General features: G+C 32.6%; 1 protein-coding gene across 4 annotated transcripts; it reads left to right on the top strand.

The window, feature by feature from the left end:
- Positions 1 to 1218: 1218 nt before the first annotated feature.
- Positions 1219 to 20921, top strand: LOC137820605 (uncharacterized). 4 transcript variants are annotated; one of them, XR_011082655.1, is made up of 22 exons: positions 1256 to 1738; positions 1809 to 1938; positions 2023 to 2330; positions 3110 to 3191; positions 3266 to 3581; positions 4419 to 4477; positions 5971 to 6060; positions 8609 to 8700; positions 8800 to 8898; positions 9000 to 9077; positions 11560 to 11644; positions 11772 to 11830; positions 11981 to 12050; positions 12691 to 12782; positions 13175 to 13237; positions 14476 to 14542; positions 15880 to 16125; positions 16206 to 16434; positions 17114 to 17266; positions 17368 to 17476; positions 17570 to 17625; positions 20633 to 20921. XR_011082655.1 is itself a non-coding variant. In XM_068624767.1 (21 exons), exons 1-20 carry the CDS (start codon positions 1350 to 1352, stop codon positions 17461 to 17463), a joined length of 2697 nt encoding a protein of 898 aa, XP_068480868.1. In that variant the 5' UTR covers positions 1219 to 1349; the 3' UTR covers positions 17464 to 17476; positions 17570 to 17821. The 4 variants fall into 4 exon arrangements, 1 of the variants encoding a protein (XP_068480868.1); XR_011082653.1 differs by having other exon boundaries at positions 1258 to 1738; positions 16312 to 16434; XM_068624767.1 differs by lacking the exon at positions 20633 to 20921 and having other exon boundaries at positions 1219 to 1738; positions 16312 to 16434; positions 17570 to 17821.
- The last annotated feature ends 1006 nt before the right edge of the window (positions 20922 to 21927 follow it).

Below are 21927 nucleotides of genomic sequence, written 5' to 3' on the forward strand. Positions count from 1 at the left end.
GAGTTGACTAATAACTCCATTTTTTTCATTATCAAACTTTGCAATATTTTGAAATTGAATGTAATGCATTTAATGTGAGCACATACGTCTTATACTATTCCACTTATAATAAGAAACTTTATGCCTTAGTGAGAGCATTACAAACTTGATAACACTACCTTTTATCTAAATAATTTGTGATTCATATGGATCATGAGTCTTTAAAGTACTTAAAAGGCCAATGAAAATTAAATAAAAGACATGCCATATGAGTTAAATTTTTAGAACTATTTTCATATGTCATAAAACATAAAAAAGGAAAAGGAAAAATATTGTGGTTGATGTTTTGTCCATAAAACATGTGTTGATTTTTTTCTCGAAACAAAATTGTTTGGTCTTAAATTTTTGAAAGAAACTTATCCACATGATTATGAAGTTGTTGAAATTTTTGTTGCTTGCAATTTTAGTAAGAGAAACACATGAGGGAGGACTAATGAGATACTTTGGGTTCAGAAGGCCTTCAACACTTTGCATGAACATTTTTATTAGCTTCACATTAAACATGATGTGCAAAAATCTTGTGAAAACTACATTTCTTATAAAAAGGTCAAATCAAAAAATGAAATCACATGGTTTGTTTGTACACTCCTTTGCCTCTTGGATTAATAAAATTAAATTATCCTCATTTTGCTTGTAGTTAGGATTCAAAACTAAAACCCTTCAGAATGTGGCAACTAAACCACTAAGACAAATTATTTTTTCTTAGAATATGATGATTATATTTTTCTTTTATTTACTTTGTAAGTGAGGCAAAACACTACATTTATCTTTAAACCTTTTTGAAATTTAAAATGAAGATAATTACTTTGCGAAATTAAGAATAAAAATATCTTTGTTATGATTCTTTCTTGTATCTCATTTCTTGTATCTTCTTATCAAGAATTTGCCAATTCTTGTAATAATCATCTTAAACTTATCAAATCTTATTTGTGATACATTTTCTTATTTAGATTTCCATTTTTCAATTCCTAAGTTACTCTTTTAATTGATTTGTAATTTTACACAAGGATTAAAACTTCATAGAAAAGTATTTCATCACACACAAAATAAAATCAAATATGTATACATTCTAATCATATTATTTCTTAAAATATAGTATATTATTTTTAATCATTTTAGTCTGAAGTATATTATTTTCGATGCTAACTTATAGTTGTTTAATTAAATGCACCTCCAAGAGTTTGGTACATAATACATATGTTTAGAATTAATTTGTAATATTTACTCAGTTAAACCGAGGGGATTCCAAAACCATAAACCCTGAAACTGAACAAGAAAGCATAGTTTGGAACCGCTGAAGAGCGAAAGGCATGTGTACCCTCGAACCCGACGTCGTTGCCGTCCGCGGCTACGAGCTACGCCTCATTCGCTGCACCCTCGGTCCTTCGCAGCCGTCGGATATCCGCCACGACCAAGAATCCTTGGATGTCCTCATCAACGACCTCTTGAATTCCATCGAGTGTGGCAGCTACGTCGAAGCACTCACCTCCGAACCCTCATCCACCGTATTCCAACTAGGCGGTCATTACTCGCTTCCACTCGACGCCCCTGACCGACTCTACTCCGAGTTGGTCCACCGCGCTGAATCCTTCATCACAGACGCCGCCACTAACGCCGCCGAACAGCGTCGCAGGGCGGTAATTGTCATGTGCCTCGCGGTTGCCGCATTTCTAGGGTTCACTCAAGCAAACTTCACCGGGTAAAATTTCAATCGCCACTTTATCTGTACTTTTTTTTTGAATTTGGAAATGAAACCGTTTCAACTCTAGGCCTTTGAAAGGAACAGAGCTACCGAAATGTCCTCTGTGTTTGGATGGTAGTGATGAATGGGAAAATTGGGCGCGGAATCAGCTTATGTCTGCTGGTTCCGACTTGCTTGGGAAGTTCTCGAATCTTCAGGTACTCGTGTCATGTATTTCACGCCGAACATGACTCAGCTCAAGTTGATAATTCGTAACGTGTTGTTGCTTTTCTTTTTTTTAGTATATAGTTTTTGCCAAGATGTTGCTTATGCGGATGAAGGATTTACGCGTTGAGATTGGAAGCCTGTCGTGGTGGCTTGCGAGGGTTTTGCTTCTTCAACAGAGAGTTTTGGATGAGCGGTCTTCGTCCTTGTCTGATCTCTTGCATGTCTACATGGGTGAAGCTTTGCAGCAATTCGGCACTTCGGAAGTAGTTCGGAGTTACTGGGAGGATGGTTTACGCAATGGCGAGAGCTTGGATATTGTCTCCATGCTTCATTTAGAGTCTGGCATTATGGAATATAGATATGGACGAGTTGACTCTTGCAGGTTAGTTGTTATGAACAGTGAACCGTGAATTATGTGATGGTGTGCTTCAAAATGTTTCCTATCAAAAGGTGATATGTGGGTTCTTAGCATTTATGAAAAATGTCAATGATGATTGTGTAATGTTTAATGTGCAATTGGAAGGACTATGTTCTTCTTGCTGGCTAAATAGCAATATCCCAATAACAATATTTTCATTACTCTGTGATATTAATTTTGGTGGTTCCTTTACTTTTCCGGTTTATCAATGTGTTACGTAATTTAGAAAGTGGAATTGAAACTAACTGAAACTTTTTCACGGGGAAAGGGAGAGTTGGTTTGGACAGAAGTTGTATTGTATTTACCTTTTCATGTTTTCGGTGTGCTTGCATTGCATAAAGTGGTTCATCTTTGTATTCTTACATTTATTTATCTTCAATAAAAAGAAATCTATTGATATATAAAGTTGGGGTGAGGGACTTGATGAGACGAGCTTGATTTACCAAAATTCCATCTTGTTTTTACTTTATTTTATTTTTTTCGATAGTTTTTATAGGAAACAATGAGAAGTTGTTTTCATAATTTCCTACACAATATATTTAAACACAGGAAAATAAACAAAACAAGGTGATCCTTTTGTAATTAAAGTCAGCATTGGTAATAAATGAAAGTAGAAACACTTTCTGAAGTCAAACACCTCCAAGTATGTTCTAAGGTATTTCTGGAGTGCTATCTATATGCTGAAATATTACTTTTGATTCTCCTGTGGTATCTTTCTATTATGAAGTACATTGTCCTCTCAGGATGCATTTTGAGTTAGCTGAGATGGCAGCTGGGCTTCAGCTTTCAGTTACTGGGGTACTAGGTTTCCGTTCTGTACATCAGGTAAGCATAGTAAATGCATGATATATATCATTTGTCATGATACTTATCTTTTAATATGTAACTTTTGAACATAGGCAGAGCCTAAGGCGCAGATGGTACTTGTTACGAACACAAGTACATCAAATGTGGATAATGTAATGGGTACTCATATCCAAACATGTGATTCCAACAATGGTGAAGATAACTGGAATTTGCATCAGTTTGAAACCTCTGAGGCATCTGACATACTTAGAATACCGAAGTTGTTAGAAAAGGATGACTCTAAAACTAAGTCACAAGGCATGGAAAGTGGTGCCCATGTTACTCCAAGTTTGTCAGCAACACAACAAGCTGTAATTCTGGCACATTGTCTTCTAATAGAGAAGAGCTCCCGACAAGACGAATTGCAAAGTAGGTTACCTAAATTTTAAATTTTATACATTCATACATGATATTATGTCTAGCTTTTGCATACTTGGATACATGAATCCCCTCTTTAATCTTCCAATTTTAAAACTACTTCTGCTATGGGATTACGTGGTCTTGTAGCCTATCATGTCATTCTGCTAAGCTCAAAGAAGTGAAAAAAGTGTGGAAACTGGATCAATTCAATATAAATTTTGGTTTACCTTGTTTTAACTACTTTTCTTCTAGATTACTGATGTAACCGTGCAATTGTATTTCAATTTATGTTTCTAATTCATTCATACATACTTAGGGGCGCTTGTTCTATGATATCATTTTTCATTTCTAGGAATCATATTTGGTCGGTATTTAATAATTTTAAATGGATTAAATTTATTTAATTTTGAAATTGAAAAAAAGAAAAAAAGAATTTAGTGGAAAAAGGTAGTTATTGTGAACAATAACATCCATTGACATGGAATATCAGATATCTATTCCCTTCTCATTAGAATGGAAACAATTTAAAATGTGAAGAGGCCATTTTCCTTGGAATAACAATGTTAGGGTTATATTTTCATAATCAAACAAACATAGGAATATTTATTCCCATCTTCATGTTATTGGATGTGAAAAAAGATGAGTTGAAACAACGCTCCTTTAATTTAAGAGCTGAACCACTTAGTAGTCTGTTTCCCTTTCCCCTCGTCTTTTACTTAGAGCGAAGCTGAATTCATTTGGTATTGTATTCTAAAGTCCACTTATTTTCCTGAAAAGAGGAAAATACAAAATGTTTACAATCTAGCTAATAGTTCATTCAATTATTGGCCCTTCACTTGATTTCAGGATGGGATATGGCACCTTACATTGAGGCAATTGATTCCCAACATTCTTTTTACTTCACTGTAAGTAGACAAAAATCTACAACTTATATTTGTTTAAAAATTAGGCTTTTCTGTACAACACAAACAATTTTTTTAATGCATAAAGTGTTTATTTTCCTTATAGTGTGTTTGGATAGGTATTTTTAAAAGAGAGTAATTCATTTTTATAAAGAATTTAAAATGCTTTATTACAAAATATGTTGTTTGGGTTTGAAATTTCAAAGAAATTGAAGATCTAGAATTTTATAGAATTTGAAATTCTTCATATTCTCAATTTCATGTTTCTTCTATTCTTTTTATATTCTTTCGTAAGCTTGATTTTGGTCGGGACGTCATCAACTTGATTAAAACCGAGACATTGTTGGCTTTGTCAAGGTTTGAGTATCATAATCTCAACATTGTATTTTGATAAATGTTCGGGATGATTTCTTTTAGACTAAAGATGATTGTGTTTATTTTTGGCGACATTATCAGGGTTATTTTACTGCTGATATTAAGCCAAAGTTATTTTCCAACCAACATTAGTTAAAGTTTTCTCGGTCAATTTTTAACTATGTTTCTTGATTGACATTAAACATTTTTTTTCCAATTCATGTCAACTGATGTTATTTTTCTGGCCAATGTTGGGAGGATTACTTTTCAGTTGATTATATTAGGGTTTTTTTTGTTGTTGTTGTTAATAAGAGTTTTTTTTTTCTTTGCATTGTTAGGATTATTTTGTTGTTGTTGTTGTTGTCAACCACTATTATATCTTACTTGATACTAGTTAGGGTTTTCTCAACCAATGTTGGGTAGACTATTTTTCTTTATATGTGAACTAGAATTTTCTGATTGATGTGTGTTGTGACTATTTTTTTGTTGATCTCTGAGGTAATTATTTTTTTTATCATCGACACCAATGTTGTTCTTTGGCAATAGTTGTTAGAATTTTTTTTTCCTAATGTCGATTGAGAAAACTTTTGACAAAAAACAATCCTAGTTAATGTTGGCCAGAAGTTGTTCTAAATAGGATTGTTTTTGGTCAATGTCATCAGCTTGGAGATTTTTTCAGTTGATATCAATGAAAAGTTGGTGAAAAAAAACTTCAATCAACAATGATGTAAAACAACCTCGAATAATGTCATCCTAAATACTTTTGGTTGACATCAAATGAAAACAATCTTAACCGGCGTCAACCGAAAATAGGTTTTTTCAATGTTAGTTGATTTTTTTTTTGACGAACCTTGCCCGAAAAATAAGATCAACAAAGATCAACTAAAAAAGATAATCAATATTGATATTTTTGGATTATTGACAATTGTTTGATATATATATATATTTTTTTTTTGCATTTGGTGATACTTGAAATACTTTATTCAAACAAGAAAATTAAAATTCAATAAATTTGAATTGCCTTATCTGAACAAAACATTTTGGAAATGAAACAATTTGAAACGAGATAAATGCAAATTTAATATACTGTAAAGTTTGTAAACCATGTCATGCATTTGATGTTTTTCTCTTTCCTGGTTTAGATACGGTGTTTATGTGATAATTTACGTATTCGGTGGGAGTCATCTCGTAGCCGAACTAAGGAGCGTGCCTTACTGATGATGGATAACTTGGTATGTGCCATATTTGGTTAGCATGTTAACTTGGGAATTATAAAAGTATATTGTTTTGACACTTTATTTTCTTATATGTCTATTGCAACGAAAGGTTGTCTTATTTTTGTGACAAGAAATGGTCATTAAGCTTTCCACACACACACACACACACAAAAGAGAGAGAGAGATTAAACTACCAAATTCATGTAATTATTTTCTGTACTTTATGGTTTGTGTGACCTAAATTGGAATTTGGGTTACAATTAGTGTGTTCTAGATACCTTGAATAGTTGAAGGACTTTGGGGTATGTGAACTTAAATGAAATTACAATCATGGTGTCAGGTTCAACCTGCATGTTAAAGTGTGACATATCCTCAAGAAGGTAGCTTCAATAAAAATATAAGAGTGATGTGCCAAAGAATACACAAGAAATATAGTTTTGACTGTATGAGCAGTTAATTTATCTTTACTTGGCGAAAGATTGGTCATACACAAAACGATTGGAACCAAAGACACAAGAATCTTATAGACATTACTTAGATACAAGAGGGAATGGGAGACTTGGTTACTTAAAAGAGAGCGTAACAATACCTAACAGTTCAGAATAATCTTCTTTGAAAATAACATTAAACATTATGATAAAGCATAAAATAAAGTTGCAAATATTTATAACTGAATAATTGATTACTTGGACCCAAATATTTCAATTAACTATTTCAAAGAGAATTCTAACTGACAAGTGACCTTACTTGAGTTGAGGATTTTGAACCCAACTGAGAACCAATCTATATGGGCCCCTTCACGAGGGACTCGTAGCAAACAATCAATGATAGGGTCATGAACTTCTGTTCCGGTGGAATCAGCAATGATGGTATCCAAGAATTAGCATTGGCTAATTGTGTCAACAACTGCAGTAAGATAGGGCACAGGAATGGAGGTCCTAGTCCTAGATCACGAAGAAGGTGGGAACATGCGTCGATAATGTTGAAAAGCTTAAGAGACTTGGTGGATTTGTGAATGTGGAGTAAATTGCACTTTACAGATGCTTAGGAATACACATACACACACAAATATATACATATATATATATATATAATTGATTACAATTTGATATTTACAAAATATTAAATGGCAAGAAAACATCACCAGATAGGGAATATGGGAAATCTGATAACTTCAATCCAAACCAATTCAAACCAGGAAATTCAGATTGGTCCGGATCAAATTGAAAAAAATGTAAGTTTGATCAATTCGGATCTTGATTTTGAGGACCCAGATCAATCTAATAAACTCAAATACATAATATCTTTTATTTTTTATTTTATTTTATTAACCTTTAGGGGATGTTTGATACAAGAAAAAAAAAGTTTTGAGTTAAATTTTCTTTACATTACTTTTATTAGATCATATAATGTGGAAACCATTTAAGTTTCTGGTAAAAATATGAATTTTGTGGTAGAAATTTAAGAATATTTATGACTAACTAAACAGATTCTAGTCATTCCTTGGAATCATGATTCCCAGTCGTGCAAAATTTCTTTTAGAGTTTCAATCTTTTTATAGCCCAGTCAATTTATTAGATGGCATTCATCATAATCTCACTTTTTGTTCACATTTCACAATAAATTGTTAATTTGTTTTTTTTTTAATTATGTTTTTAATAATAAATGTGTGGCTTGATCAAATCTTATTATAGTTAGATTGGTTTGAAGACCCAAAATACGAAAAACCTGACCCAAAACAAACAAACCAAATAAAATTGATTGCTTTGGATGAAAATGTCACAAACTCAAACAGACCCGTCTGGTATTCACCACTGTTATTCCGTCTGTAAAATCCGAGATTTACCTGAAACCCTCTGTAGATTCTATTTTTCTTCTTAAAGCTACAACTACTATTGGTGTTTTTTGTTTGTTCTATGATATAGGATTTAAGTGGTAAAGAAAAAGAAACCGTGACAGGAAGAAAGAGAGGAATAACAGAATATGGAGAGTAGAGAGATGAGAGAACTACACACTGCACTTCTATTATTATTCCAGTCTCAGTCTAAAATATGCAACAACCATGCTTTACAGGCAGCTACCCAGCAACTATAAAATAATACTGACAGTAGCTGATTGACTAACTGAAATCATTTAGCTATATATATATTTATACAACATCTTACTACATATTCCATTTCGTTTGGGGTGTGTTTGGATAAATAACTTTATTAAGCACTTATTCAATAAACTCTTACCACATAAATTCTTCAAATGAGTTTATGATATGAATTTGGTGATTTTCATAAACCCAAATAAGTTCCACATAAGCTCTTCCAAATATGTCAATCCTTTTCTGAGTGGACGCTTTGAATTTGAGAGACTAATGCATAACTTGTATAATATTTACACATAACAGGCATCTTCCACTGCCTGAAGATTCGGGAAGGTTAATTACGTCTAATATTGTCTATTAAATGTAATTGATCACAGTTTTTTTATATCCTTCTACACGTTACAGTGAGTGAGTTGTTTGTTTTGATTTGGTTATTGTACCTGATAAAAATATACTTCATTTTTGCAGGTTAAACGTATATATGAATCTTCACCATCAATAGCAGAAAGAATTGCTTTCAGTTATGCTGTTTATATGCCTAGTATTCCTGCATTACGGAAGTAAAAACTCCTGCTCTGTAATTGTTTTTGTATTTTAGCTTTAATAAAATCAGATGGCTCTTCAACTTTCTTGTTTCTTTGTTTTTATTCCAATTTCAGGGAATATGGGTTGCTTTTGGTGCGATGCGGTTTGATAGGGGAGGCAATGAAGGAGTTTGAAGATTTAGAATTATGGGATAATCTTATATACTGCTACAGGTATAATAAAAGTAAAATGAATAAAGCAGTGATTTTCTCTCCTCTCATTATTCACCTTTCATTAGCAGTGATGTTCATTTGATATTTGATTTGCAAAACAGTCTGTTGGAGAAGAAAGCAAGTGCTGTTGAACTTATCAGGAAATGTCTCTCCGAAAGACCAAATGATCCTAGGTTATGGTGTGTTACTTTGACTTGCTTATTTTGTTTTCTTATAATGGGATTGTGATTACTTTTGAACAACATCTACTCTGACATTTCTCCAACAAATAGTGCAGCATATTTTTACAGAGTCAATTAAAATTTATCATGTTACAATTGATGTATGCTCCAAAAGCGCTTTATTAGAATTGTTGATTATTATTACAAGATTTTATTATAGAAGAAAGTTGGTACTTTGCAATGATAGGAGGGTAAGGTAAAAAATTTGGACTGCTCTCCTTTGGTTTTGCCTAATTTCAGTGTCACCTTGTTGATTAAAAAAATCTGTTTACTTTTTAAAACAGAGGTCTGGAAAAGAAGTCTTTCAGCCATATGACCATTATTTAAATAGCTCAAGGTCAGTCAGGGAGGACTCAGGATTCATATCAGGAGCAGAAAACGAAATATATTAAACATGAGAATTTCAGTAAAGAGATAAAGGAAAGACAACTCTAGTTATAAGAGGATTTAATCTACTTAACACATTCCTATGCATTCCTTAAATTTAGAAATTTTCCAGCAGCCCATAACCCTGTCAAGTTAGTACATACCTAATTTCTTTTATATTAATATTAGGGGTTGATCAAGAAGACAGCTTCGCCATATTATATGGTTTCTCTTGTTAGTTTTTAATTTCAAACAGGCTGTATAGGAATGGAAACCTCATGTTACTTACCATAAACATATTTAGGGTCCCCTAAGATGTTTGGAATAAATATGGTTTTAAGATTGTATAATGAAGTGATGTATTCTATAATTTTTTATATAAAGCAGAAACCTTTTTTTTTGTTTAATTACAACTACAGGAAACATTTTTAATTTTAAAATTTAGCTATAATTTTTGTCCTTTTTGTTTCCAAAAGCTAAAGTTGCTTCTAAAACTAATCAGAAATCTAAGTGTTATTTTTAGGTTTTTGATTTTTTTTTCAAAAGCATAAACAAACACTAAAAAAGTGATGCCACACTAAAAAAATAAAAGCTTTTTCCCCCATGGAAAAGCTGAATCAAACCATCTCTTAAGCAGAAAACTATGATCACATAGGTGACTTTGACGATTGATCTATCTTGTCTATTTTCTACATTGATAAACTTCATATTAGTTCTAATTTATGTGGATAAAGACAGAAAATAGAAGTTGAAATTCGAAGCTAAATCTTCAGGTCCATCAGTTCTAGGTTTCAAGAAGGATCCTGAAGCCAACTTGAAGTTCTAAATGCTATGATCTCTTTATTTTTTGCCCATGAGATAAGGTTTATAGTCATGTATAGTATGTGTAAAACAGACAAATAATGAGGCAGATATCAGGCCTTAAGTTCAATGTTGCAACTATGCTTGCTTGCTAGTTGTCCATATTTCAGTGTGAACTTCTGCCCATATTTGAATATTCGTGTAAAGGAGTTGCCATATAGGAGATATGTTTTATATTCAGTATTGCATATATATAGTGTATACGAAAATACAGTTGAATTTATGATAGTCATATTGACACAACTCGCAAGTGAGTTATTTTGTCAACTAATTAAAGCACAAAAGGATGAAGTGAAGTGTCATTGTTAAACCACAAGGTAGCAAAGTAAAAATGAGAGGAAACCTTGAATTACTCCAGGATAAAACAAAATAAAACGTTAGATAAGAGAAAAAGCTGTAGTTAGACTCCCAGTCTTTGCCTGTCCTTTCAGAATTTACAATTATCATAATATAATAAAATTGTGATAAGAGCATCCAAGAGAAGCTAATCCCATCATATTCTATGTGGGGCAGAGGAACAAACTTCGGAGTACTGGTATTCTGATCCAGCCAAATATTCTTGAGGATTGAAATAACTGCCATAATCATAGCTGATATGAATATAAACATTGATGTTAAGTAAAACATGGTTCCCACTAACTTTGACTCTTCACATCAATCATCAACCTTTTAAAAAATAAAAAACTAACATTTTGAATGAAGTTGAAATAACTAAAGGCCTACCAAGAGCTATAAAACGCTGATTGTGTTTTTCAAGAAGAAAATCATGACATAAATACCATTGCATGTTATAACTTCTTTTCCCATACAATATTGATGCTAATTGATTTAAGAATGTGTTTAGATATAAGAAAATTGATTTATATTTTAGTTTGTGTGTGCTATTAGTTACTGATGGGCTACATATACAATTGATTTTGAATATCAATGAAAGTGTGGCTAAGAATATGCGACTGCCTTTGGATTATACACTACAATTTTGTACACATTTATTTGTGCCAGAATCTTATCTTACGCCTTGTCCTTTTAGTTAAGTCAGGCAAATTTTGGTGATGCCAATTCTAGTTATATTATTATTTTATTTTTTCCCTTTACTTAGTTGATATAAAATCAGCAACGATGGATGAATGACTTGCTATCCAATGTAAAAAAGTAGTAAGATTACAGAAGATTGCTTTGCATAATCCTTTTCATTCATGATAAAATTTTCTAGGTGCTCCCTGGGTGACACTACTGCTAATGATGCATACTATGAAAAAGCTCTGGAAGTTTCAAACAATAGGTCTGCTAGAGCGAAGGTGTGGCTGTGTGTTTTCATGTTTGTATACATGCATGTTTGTCTTCTACTTATTTTCTTGTACCATAGTTAAAAAAAAATGTTTACATTTTTCTTTCTTAATTGATCTATTTTTCTCGGATTGGCAGTGTTCTCTAGCTCGCAGTGCGTACCACCGAGGAGACTATGTTACATCTACAACTTTGTGGTGTGTGATGCGTCTTGATTCTTGAAGCATTACACTTTTATTATCGTTGTCTTTGCTATTAATGCATATAAAACATTTGTTGTTTCCACTATAATGTTTTTATTTTGAATGGTCTACTAAATATTATATCTTTTTGTTCATCAAATTCAGGGAGTCTGCAATGTCAATGAACTCTATGTATCCTAATGGTTGGTTTTCATTTGGGGCTGCTGCGTTGAAGGTAATTGTGTGAGGTCCACTATACTTCATTATTATTTATTTGCTTTTGCACTATTAGATTTGCAATAAAATGTTTATATGCATAACTATTTCACGTAGAAAAAGGGACAAATTCTCCTTGTAGGGAAAGTTTGAATTCCCATAACGAAAGTGACTATTGCTATTGTTGATGTGGCAACAAGCTATGAAGTTTTGACTCGGCGTGAAGGCTCTGTTTCTGTGCTTCGGACACATCACCGACACGGACACACGAACAACACGGTGTTGGATACATTTGAGCAGAACACGACCCTATTTTTGGACATATCGGAGATGACACGGTCCACTGACTTGGTTATGGATTTAAAATCCTTTTTCTCAGCAAGCAAACCGAGTCACTGTAGTACAGTTGAGGGTTATCGTACCCACAAGGAATTAATGATTATCGCTATAGATATATCTTTCAAGATGAAGTGATGTGAAAACATAGGTTGATTGCATATATTTTATAAATAACTAGCTATAATAATACTACGATAATATTTAGGTCAAGAGGTGAAGCTTTGACAAATGCGGAAGTAAAAGAATATTAGTCCCTCTCTGTTTTGTTTTCTCATTTTTGCTTTCTCTTGTATGTCAAGCTAACGGGGAAAGTTTTACAGGCTCGGGATAAAGAAAAGGCCCTGGATGCATTTACTCGCGCTGTTCAACTTGATCCTGAAAATGGGGAGGCTTGGAATAACATTGCATGCTTGTAAGCAGTTCTTTCTTGTATTAAAAATATAGAAATACCTTATTTTGTTTAAGTGTATAAACCAATTTTTGTTACAAACCCTAACATTTAATTATGTAAAAGTATCCTTTCTGTTTTGGTTCCATCTGTATTCTGGCTACATACTAAGGGAAGTCATCCCCTTTGCTTAAATTTCAACCTGTCCATTCCTTGTTAGGTTTAAATTTGAGATCTCTAGCTAGTAGTATCTTCATACCTTTGTATAAACTGGATCAAAATTGCTTTCACCTCAGAGTTTGACATTCTAATGATTGATTTTCAAGCTTTCACTTTTTTGTTTACATTGGTTTCACTGTTGTAAGGAAAATTAGTAAACCAGTCACTTTTTTTCTTATGTTTTACTTAATATGCAGGCATATGATCAAGAAAAAGAGCAAGGAGGCCTTCATTGCATTTAAAGAAGCCTTGAAATTCAAGTTCCGTATTTATCCCTTCCATTAAACTTATTTTGCATCATAATCATACATGTATATGTTCACACACATACAACAATGTATTGGTTCATATATAATTATAACTTCCTTTGCATCCAGGGCGGAGCCAAAAGTTATTTTTATGATGAGCAACTTAAAATATCATAAGAAAATAAATTTTGATATTGGTTATAATATGTAAGAAATTTAATATATCTTCCAATACACACAAGAAAAATATAATTACATTAAGTATATGAGATACTAACTAACAAGTTTGAGTAGTACACAAGTGCAATAACCAATGGCAAATGACAAAAAAAATAGAAGAAAACACAAATAATAGCAACAATTAACAAGAGTAGCATCCCTTATCTTCAAAAAAGAGATGAAACCAGTAAAACAGACTGCCACCAATAAGCCACTTATCTTTTAAGTGCCAATAAGATGTATCCACATTATTTTTAGGCTGTCCCTCATAAACTTGAGTATTTTCAATCGAGTTCTATTATTTTTTTTTCTATTGAGTACTACAAAATTTTATATTTTCCAATTGAGTTCTTGTCACTTAATATTTCCATTATCTGGGTGATGTGATCGTTATCTTGTCCCGCCATCATCTTGCTTACTTTCTTCCCGTGTTGAGAAATGTGAGATTTTGTGGTTAATATAAAATGATATTACCATTAATGTAAAACGAAAAGTGACTTTATTGTTTTCATTGAAAAATGTTGAATAACGAAGTCATCATGCTCCCTGATGTCTTCCATTGATGTAAGTGACAATGATTAAGGGACTTTCGCTGTCACTACCATTGATGTAGGTGACAACAATGACAATCCCTTATTATCCAACACGTTAAATGAAAACAATAAAAGTCACTTGTCGTTTTACATTAACCATAATATCGTTTTATATTAATCACAAAACTTCATAGTTTGTAACACATGGAGACAAGTAAGCAAGATGATGTGGCAAGATAACAATTACGTCACCTAGTTAATGGACAAAATTAAATGACAGGAACTCAATTGAAAAATATAAATTTTTTTGAGTACTCTATTAAAAAAACATTTAACAGGGACTCAATTGAAAATATTCAAATTTATGAGGGTTTAAGCTTTACTTTTTATACACTCCCTTTGTCCCTGTTTTCATCATGCATACATGGATGCAATATATGTATTGGCTCATAATGATTGCAAATTTATTCTCTATCACAATGATATTTGGTAACACAGACGAAACAGCTGGAGAATGTGGGAGACCTATGGCCTTGTTGCTGTTGACATTGGCAATATCAGTCAGGTATCTGCCATTTTTGGTTTCTCTTCCTTTGTTGGTCAAAATAAGTGCGATACATATGGTCTTATATTGCTTGAAGTAATAGAATGATGACAAATGTTTTTTCTTTTGGAGTTTTATTCTCTATCCTGCATGCTATATGTCTTGTTGCCATCTTCCTTGGGCTATGTTTAGATTGAATGAAAGAATGAATGCATTAATTGCCTTGTCTGGATTTTATGAAAATGCATGAAGTAGTTACCTAGTGAAATGGTCTATTCCATCCAATCACCAGCCCTTGTTTGGGGGTATGTGATTGAGCTAACTTTTGTTCAAATTTTATTCCATTCACTCATCATAGATATCCTAGATGGTTACTTATTTAAGCATTAAAAAAGTGATTTCAAGATTGTGTAGAAATTTTGTTTTGGATGTTTTATGAAATACTACCAGTTTCTCAAAAGAAGTCTTAAAGACCTAGTCTTGTTTGAAATTTCATATTATTGCCGATAATAAGTTCCATCAGTGAAACGATGTATTGTTGTTTTCTTAATACCTAGCAAAATGAATATAATTGATGAAAACATTGAGCATGTAGCAGCAATAGCTGAATTTATAGGAACTCAATTTCCTCAACATATTAAATTTAAATAAGCACATTTAAGATAATAAAGGCGTTTCCTTTAAAACTCAGCATTTAAAATGATTTTATTTAAATATTACAAATATATAGTTTCAGTTCTACATTTTTATCTAATTTCATGTTCAACGTTACTGACTTCATTCATATGGGTCTTGCAAACATACAAGGTGCTTGATAAAGCTCATAAATTCAATGAATATATGTTGACAGGCTGAGCTTATGAGCCTTCTATAAACTTTAGCTTTTCTAAATTCCTGTGTAATTTCATGCTCAACGATATTGACTTCGTTCATATGGGTCATACAAACATACAAGGGGGATTCATAAAGGTCGTTAGTTCAATGAATTTATGTTGATAGGCTTAGCTTATGACAATGGTTTATGACCCATCTATAAATTTCTTTAGCTTCCTAAAAGTAAGTTTTGCTTTCATATGGCTCTTTCACAAGCTTGAGCCAAACACCTTTAGTTTTCAGAGTTGGTGCATGTATGATAAGCTCAAATAAGCTGTGGAAACTCTTCCAATTGTCCCCATAGTGTCGAAAGCTGAAGCTGGTATATATAGTGGAAAACAATGATTTTGAAGGCCCTTATAGTTTAGCAATTAATTTTAAATTTTTAACATGACTTAAAATTCAAGTGCGTTGTACCAAGAAATAGCCCTAGAGGCATAACTTCTTTTGGTCGTTCATTGATTAGTTTGATAAAATTCTGTTAGGCACTGGAAGCTGTCCAGATGATTTTGGACATGACCAATAATAAGGTAGTAGATTCTGAATTATTGGAAAGAATCACAACGGAGCTGGAAAAGCGGGTTTCAACAAGCAATGTGCCTCCTTTGATAACTGAAAATGAGCCTAAAGCAGATCAATTCTGCGTTGTCGATTCCGGATCAGTATCTATTGCAGGAAGATCACGTGAAACTGAACAATTATTATTATTTCTTGGAAAAGTTTTACAACAGGTACTCAATTCTATTAAGAACCTGTTTTCCTATATCCATTCTACTTAGTCAAGTGATTGATGAACATTCACCATCCACAGGTGATGGCATCAAACTGTTAGACTGCCAGTGACAGAATGAGAGTGCAATTGAGTGTTGTCTGTTCTGCAAGTAAAATAAAGATTAATATTTAATACTCTGGTGCAGATAGTTAAAAGTGGGAGTGGATGTGGACCTGATATCTGGGGCTTATATGCCAAATGGCACAGAATTAATGGAGATCTCACTATGTGTTCTGAAGCCCTATTAAAGCAAGTTAGGTCACTCCAGGTAAGTCGATTTTCATATCATAAAATACTCCTCAATTCGTTTTTAATTGTTGGATTTTTGGAAGATTTTGGTTTCCATTTATCTTTCTCTTTCAAAGTTCAAGATAACGTTAATGACTTTTTTTTATTAATTATATTCTTATTCTCTACCTAGTCTTTAATCAATTAATACACACACACGTTCATTATAATGTAAGAGTAAAAAAAAGGGAAAATATTTATTAGGATAAAAAAAATATTGCATTTCTTAATTTCTACGTAACAAAACCTTAAAAGATAATAAAAAGAAATAGAGAAAGCACTTAACATACATTTATTTATATCATACAATGTTTCCTTCGACATTTATTGACATTTTTATTTTAGAATTATAACCCTAAGAAAGAGTAGTGTTAATTTGGATTATGTGTATGTACACAAGAAGAATAAGATTTGTAAACCAATGTTTCACATCGAAGATCTCTGCAGTTACATAGCAACAACGATATAGATATACAAATAAACATCAGATGAAGTGTTCTTGTTCGTTGATGTGTTGTTTTCTGCAGTTTTAACCAAATTGGGGACCAAGCAATGTTATTATTTATTAATTATTAAGAGCAATCGCTGAAATCCCTTATACATCTGTAGCGACAATTTTAATATCCTATTCACGACTATGATTGATTGTATTCTTTCAGGGATCTGATACATGGAAGGACCGAGACCGCTTCAAAAAGTTTGCAAAAGCATCTTTGGAGCTTTGCCAGGTGTACGTGGAAATTTTTTCATCTACTGGTAGTATTAAACAATTGTCTACGGCTGAGATGCACCTGAAGAATGTCATCAGACAGGTGAGAGGGTTGAAAAAAGTCTACTTGTATATAAATCTATCTTCTTTGCTTGTCTTGCCCATCCCGTGAAAGTTTTTATAATTTGTTACTTGTATGTTCAGGCTGAGAGCTTTTCCGATACCGACGAGTTCAGGGATCTTCAGGCTTGCTACGATGAAGTGAAAATTAAAATCCAATCGAACTCAATGCGTGGCTAAAATCTCGTTGAAGGTTTCATTTGATTTATCATGCAAGTTCTAACCCAAAGGTTTGACCTGATGTCATCTTTATTGGAGCTGATAGGTTATTAATTTTCATCCACAGGAGACGTCGAGAGGTTGCTGTCAGAATCATGGATGTGGCATACATCACCGATTAGAGTATGTACTGCATATTAATCCTTTAATGATAGCGCAATTTTTTTTTTTCATCCCCTTACCGCAGGGCCAAATTACATAATTAACGTGGAATTGCTATATTTCAATTATTTGATTTAATTTGGTTTGGTTTAATGAACTCATTTAGAATTATGATAAAGATAAAGTATGATAGCGTAAATGATTTATCTTTTGTTCATATGCATTAGCTCGTATGGTCCAACGGCTACAATTTAATTTTAACTAAAGGTATCTAAACCAAATATAACATCAATATTTGGGACAAAAAACTAAAGCTTAGTAGTCTTAATTCTTGAATATTAATTCTTAGAATAAATACTAATAACGTGAAAGGTTTTTTTATATTACTATATAACTACAGAGTATGCACACTAAATTTGTTTATTTTTATAATTAAAAATATTATCAATGATCAACGATACACTAAATTTGTGTATCGTCCCGGACTTAGAGATCGGTATCAGACTGATCAAGTGATACTCCACTGTAGTATATAAGTTAAGCGAGAGAAGTCTAACTGTTAACTAAGGCTAAAACGCCCTTTAGGCTATGAATTTGTTGGTCAGGGAGCGGTCTCGTTAACATGTTTAACATGGTTAACAAAATATCAGGAAATACCCTTTGCCTCTCGAATTATTATCCAATAGAGTGCTCAGACGCATGTTCAACTATTATCAATATGAGGAGTCGTACACATATGAAAGAGGTAAATGACTGACAGGATGAGTGATTGCTCTATCTCGTTTCCTTTTTAAGGGTGAAGACAAGGGTTTTTTTCACTTTTAGTGTTAGTATCTTCGAAAAATTGAGCGTATTATGTGGTGAGAAGAATGTGAAGAGACCTTTTTTAAAATTAAAAGAATACTTCTCCAATTCTTCGTTGAAGGGAAACAAAGGCCATTTTTTTTTATTAGCAAGGTGTTACAAGGCGCTGAAACTCGATAGGAAAAGATAGAAGAAGCAACACTAACATTAGTTATAAAAGTTAGGCAACTATGACACTATTTTCAGAGTTATACGGTTATGATTATAACTGATCTCCCAATTAAATAAGTATTCAGAAATTATTAGGAGTTATTAAATAAGTATGGATGTGTAATACAAGATTTCCAATCCTAATAGGAAAAGTGAAAATGAATGCTTAATTTCAAGTGAGTAAACAAAATTTCATACACATAGAATTATGTGGAAAGTCGTATTTGATGAAAGTCATGTCACGATAAGATACTCTTGAAGAAAAAATTGCAAAATTCGATCAAGTTTATTGTGATTGATTAGTTAAGGTTGAATGATAAAATAGTTCTTTAGTTGTTAGAATTCGACTTACAATATGAACTTTGAAGTCTTATCAAGAGTCAGGTATTGACAGGCTTTATAGCATAAGACACCTCGCCCTCTAACGTGATCGAGCAGGAAGGCTTGAAATGGGTCTTATTAGTGGGTGGTGCTACTAATCTCAAAGGTAGGGTTGTAGGTATAACTCTAAAAGGACTTAATGGGTCATTATCGTTTAATTACTTCGAATCTCCTTCCTTCTTTCAAGGTGAGCAATAATCATGTCGAGTATGACACATTAATAGTTGGAGGAATGCTTTTAGCTATGGAGATGAGTGTCCAAAGTCTTATAGCAAAAAACGACTCATATTTGGTCATAGGACAAGTCTCTAGTGAATTTCAAGCCAAGGATGGTCATAGGACAAGTCTCTAGTGAATTTCAAGCCAAGGATCCTCACTTGGTTCGGTATCTGAGATATGTTTGATCCTTATTAGAAGTATCTTACTCTTTTGAACTTTTGCATGTAACTATGGATCAAAATTCTTGAGTCCATCTATTATCAAAGCTCACTAGCTTTTTTAAGCCATAAAATTATTAATTGGTAATTCAAGAAACACTAAAAGTTCCTACCGTGGCAATCAATGAACTCGATGGTGAACAGGTATTGGTGCTCCAATTAACTGGAGAAGAAACGAGGATGACACCTTATGTATGGTACTTAATGAATATGGTAGTACTAAATTATTCCAAGAAAGCTTAAGTTATGGGAGAACGCTTGTTATTTCACCGTGGTGGATGAATATATTTTCAAACACGACTATTCCCGACCCCTGCTTAAATGTTTGACTCCTCCTCAAGCAAATGGAGGTATTGATAGAACTCTATATGGGAATATGTGGAAGCCACATTGGGGGACGAACACTATGTAGGTTACTATTGGCGGACCTTGAAAGAAAACTGTATGGCCTACATGAGGAAGGGTGACCAAGTCAAGCAAGTATGCCACAACCTCGACATAAAACAAACTTTCACGTTTGTCGAACATCCTCATACAAACGAACAAGGTAAAACTTTTAATGAGTAAATATTATGAGGTTTGAAAACAAGGTTACTGGCATCTAATGGTAGATGGTCAGACGAAGTCCTGAAGGTGTTGTAGTCTTACCACATAACTTTTAAATCAACAACCTGAAAAACACCATTCATACAAGTATACGATATTGATGCTTTGATATTGATTGAGATATTCTAGTCTTCTTTTTTGAGTGACTAACTTTCTCCCTCAATCAGAGGAGGATATCCAAACAAACTTCTATATGATTGATGAAGCCAGGGAGTGTGCCAAAATAAGAGGAGAAACTTTGTGGAGTTAAAACATAAAAACAAAGTTATGCCAAGACACTTCAAGGTATTAGACCTTGTACTACGAAGAACACAACCCAACTAGATGGAGAATAAGCTTTTCCCAAAAATGGGTTGATCCATATAAAGTATGAGAAGTCGTAGGCATGGGAGCATATAAGCTAGAAAAGTTGGATAGGGGTTTAATCCCTCAGACACGAAACACAACAAATTCACATTTTTATTTAAGTTGAAGTTACGTAAACAAAAGCGTTACACTCATTTTGCTTGAGTTTTTTCAAAAACATTTTTTTCTTAATGATTTTCGTTTGCTACAATAATGTTCGATTTTGTTTACTAATTTCTTATCAGGAACAATGTATAAAAGTACAATGCTAATGAGGTAGCATTGACCCAACTCGACTGTAGGCTGGCAATGATCAACATTGACCCAGTTTGACACTAAGCTTGTTGACTGGACGATTATAGATCAAAGGTTTGACTAAACGTGTCTAAACAATGAAATTGAACGAAGGGTAAGATTATTATAAATGCTAAATCTAGATAACCAAAATCTGGGTGATTGTTAAGTGATCAATATTATTAAACAAATAATACTATCAAATAATTGGATGATCCTTTCTAGATTATTATTAATCAATCGGATGTTGGATGATTATCAAACAAATAATATTATCAAGTAATAAGATGATCCTTTCTAAATTATTGTTAATCAATCGAACATAAGATGATTACCAAATGATTAATATTTACTCTCAAACAACCTTGAACATCATGTGGCCAATTTACAATCACGATAAAGGTAACTTTAAATTATAAAGTCATTTCATCAAGTGCCAAAAAGGGTTTTGTTTTAATGTTAGGACGTTTCCAAATTTAGGCGTCAAAAGTTTTAAATAATAACATGTAGGCAAAGGGCGATCACAACGTTTGTCACTTAGTTATTAATTGTAAACCAAATAACGAAATTGGTGTAAAGCATAATATAAAATGGTTATTCAATTATATGGAATCTTTGTTAGAATCATCAGAAGACTGAACATGAACAAAACTATAAAATAAGCCTAAGTCAAATTAAAAGAAACACTATCAAGCTACTATTAGATACTTAAGTTCAAAATACATGTATTCTTCAGTACAAAGTATTATAAACTAATCATGTACTGAATATGTCATTTAAGGGACAGTCTCGTTAACATGTTATTGAAATAGCTAAATATTTGAATTCCAGAACTCTATTTTTCTGTTACTTCAAATTTATTGTTTTTTAATCTATTTTCAGTACTTACGACTATCAAGTAGCCTGGGACTTGACCCTTGTCTAGCTTTGAAAATGAGACTTGAACTCTCTAACTTAAAATAACTTTAAACCAGAAGAGATAATAATAAATATTTAAATTTACATTCTATGTCAATTAAACTCTTTTTTGCATGATAGAATTTCATACATAACCATCAACTACTCTTCTTGGATTTCTTATTACACTGGATTAAAAGTACTTTTTAATTTCATAGAATGTAAAAAAGTAAAAGTTTACTTTACATTTTTATAAGATTCTTGGAGGATCTTAAAAAATAATGTAACTTATTGATTAAAGTAAAATAAAATCGTATAATAAGGATTTTCGAGATGTCAAATGTAGTAA

This window comes from Phaseolus vulgaris, chromosome 9, assembly GCF_000499845.2.
Source record: "Phaseolus vulgaris cultivar G19833 chromosome 9, P. vulgaris v2.0, whole genome shotgun sequence".
NCBI lineage: Eukaryota > Viridiplantae > Streptophyta > Magnoliopsida > Fabales > Fabaceae > Phaseolus > Phaseolus vulgaris.

What these genes read in the sequence shown, in the direction of transcription:
- LOC137820605 (XM_068624767.1), top strand. Translation starts at nt 1,350, where the DNA reads ATGTGTACCCTCGAACCCGACGTCGTTGCCGTCCGCGGCTACGAGCTA. An exon ending in CCGACAAGACGAATTGCAAA is followed by an intron (nt 3,582 to 4,418) that starts GTAGGTTACCTA and finishes ACTTGATTTCAG; the next exon opens with GATGGGATATGGCACCTTAC. An exon ending in AGCAAGTTAGGTCACTCCAG is followed by an intron (nt 16,435 to 17,113) that starts GTAAGTCGATTT and finishes GTATTCTTTCAG; the next exon opens with GGATCTGATACATGGAAGGA.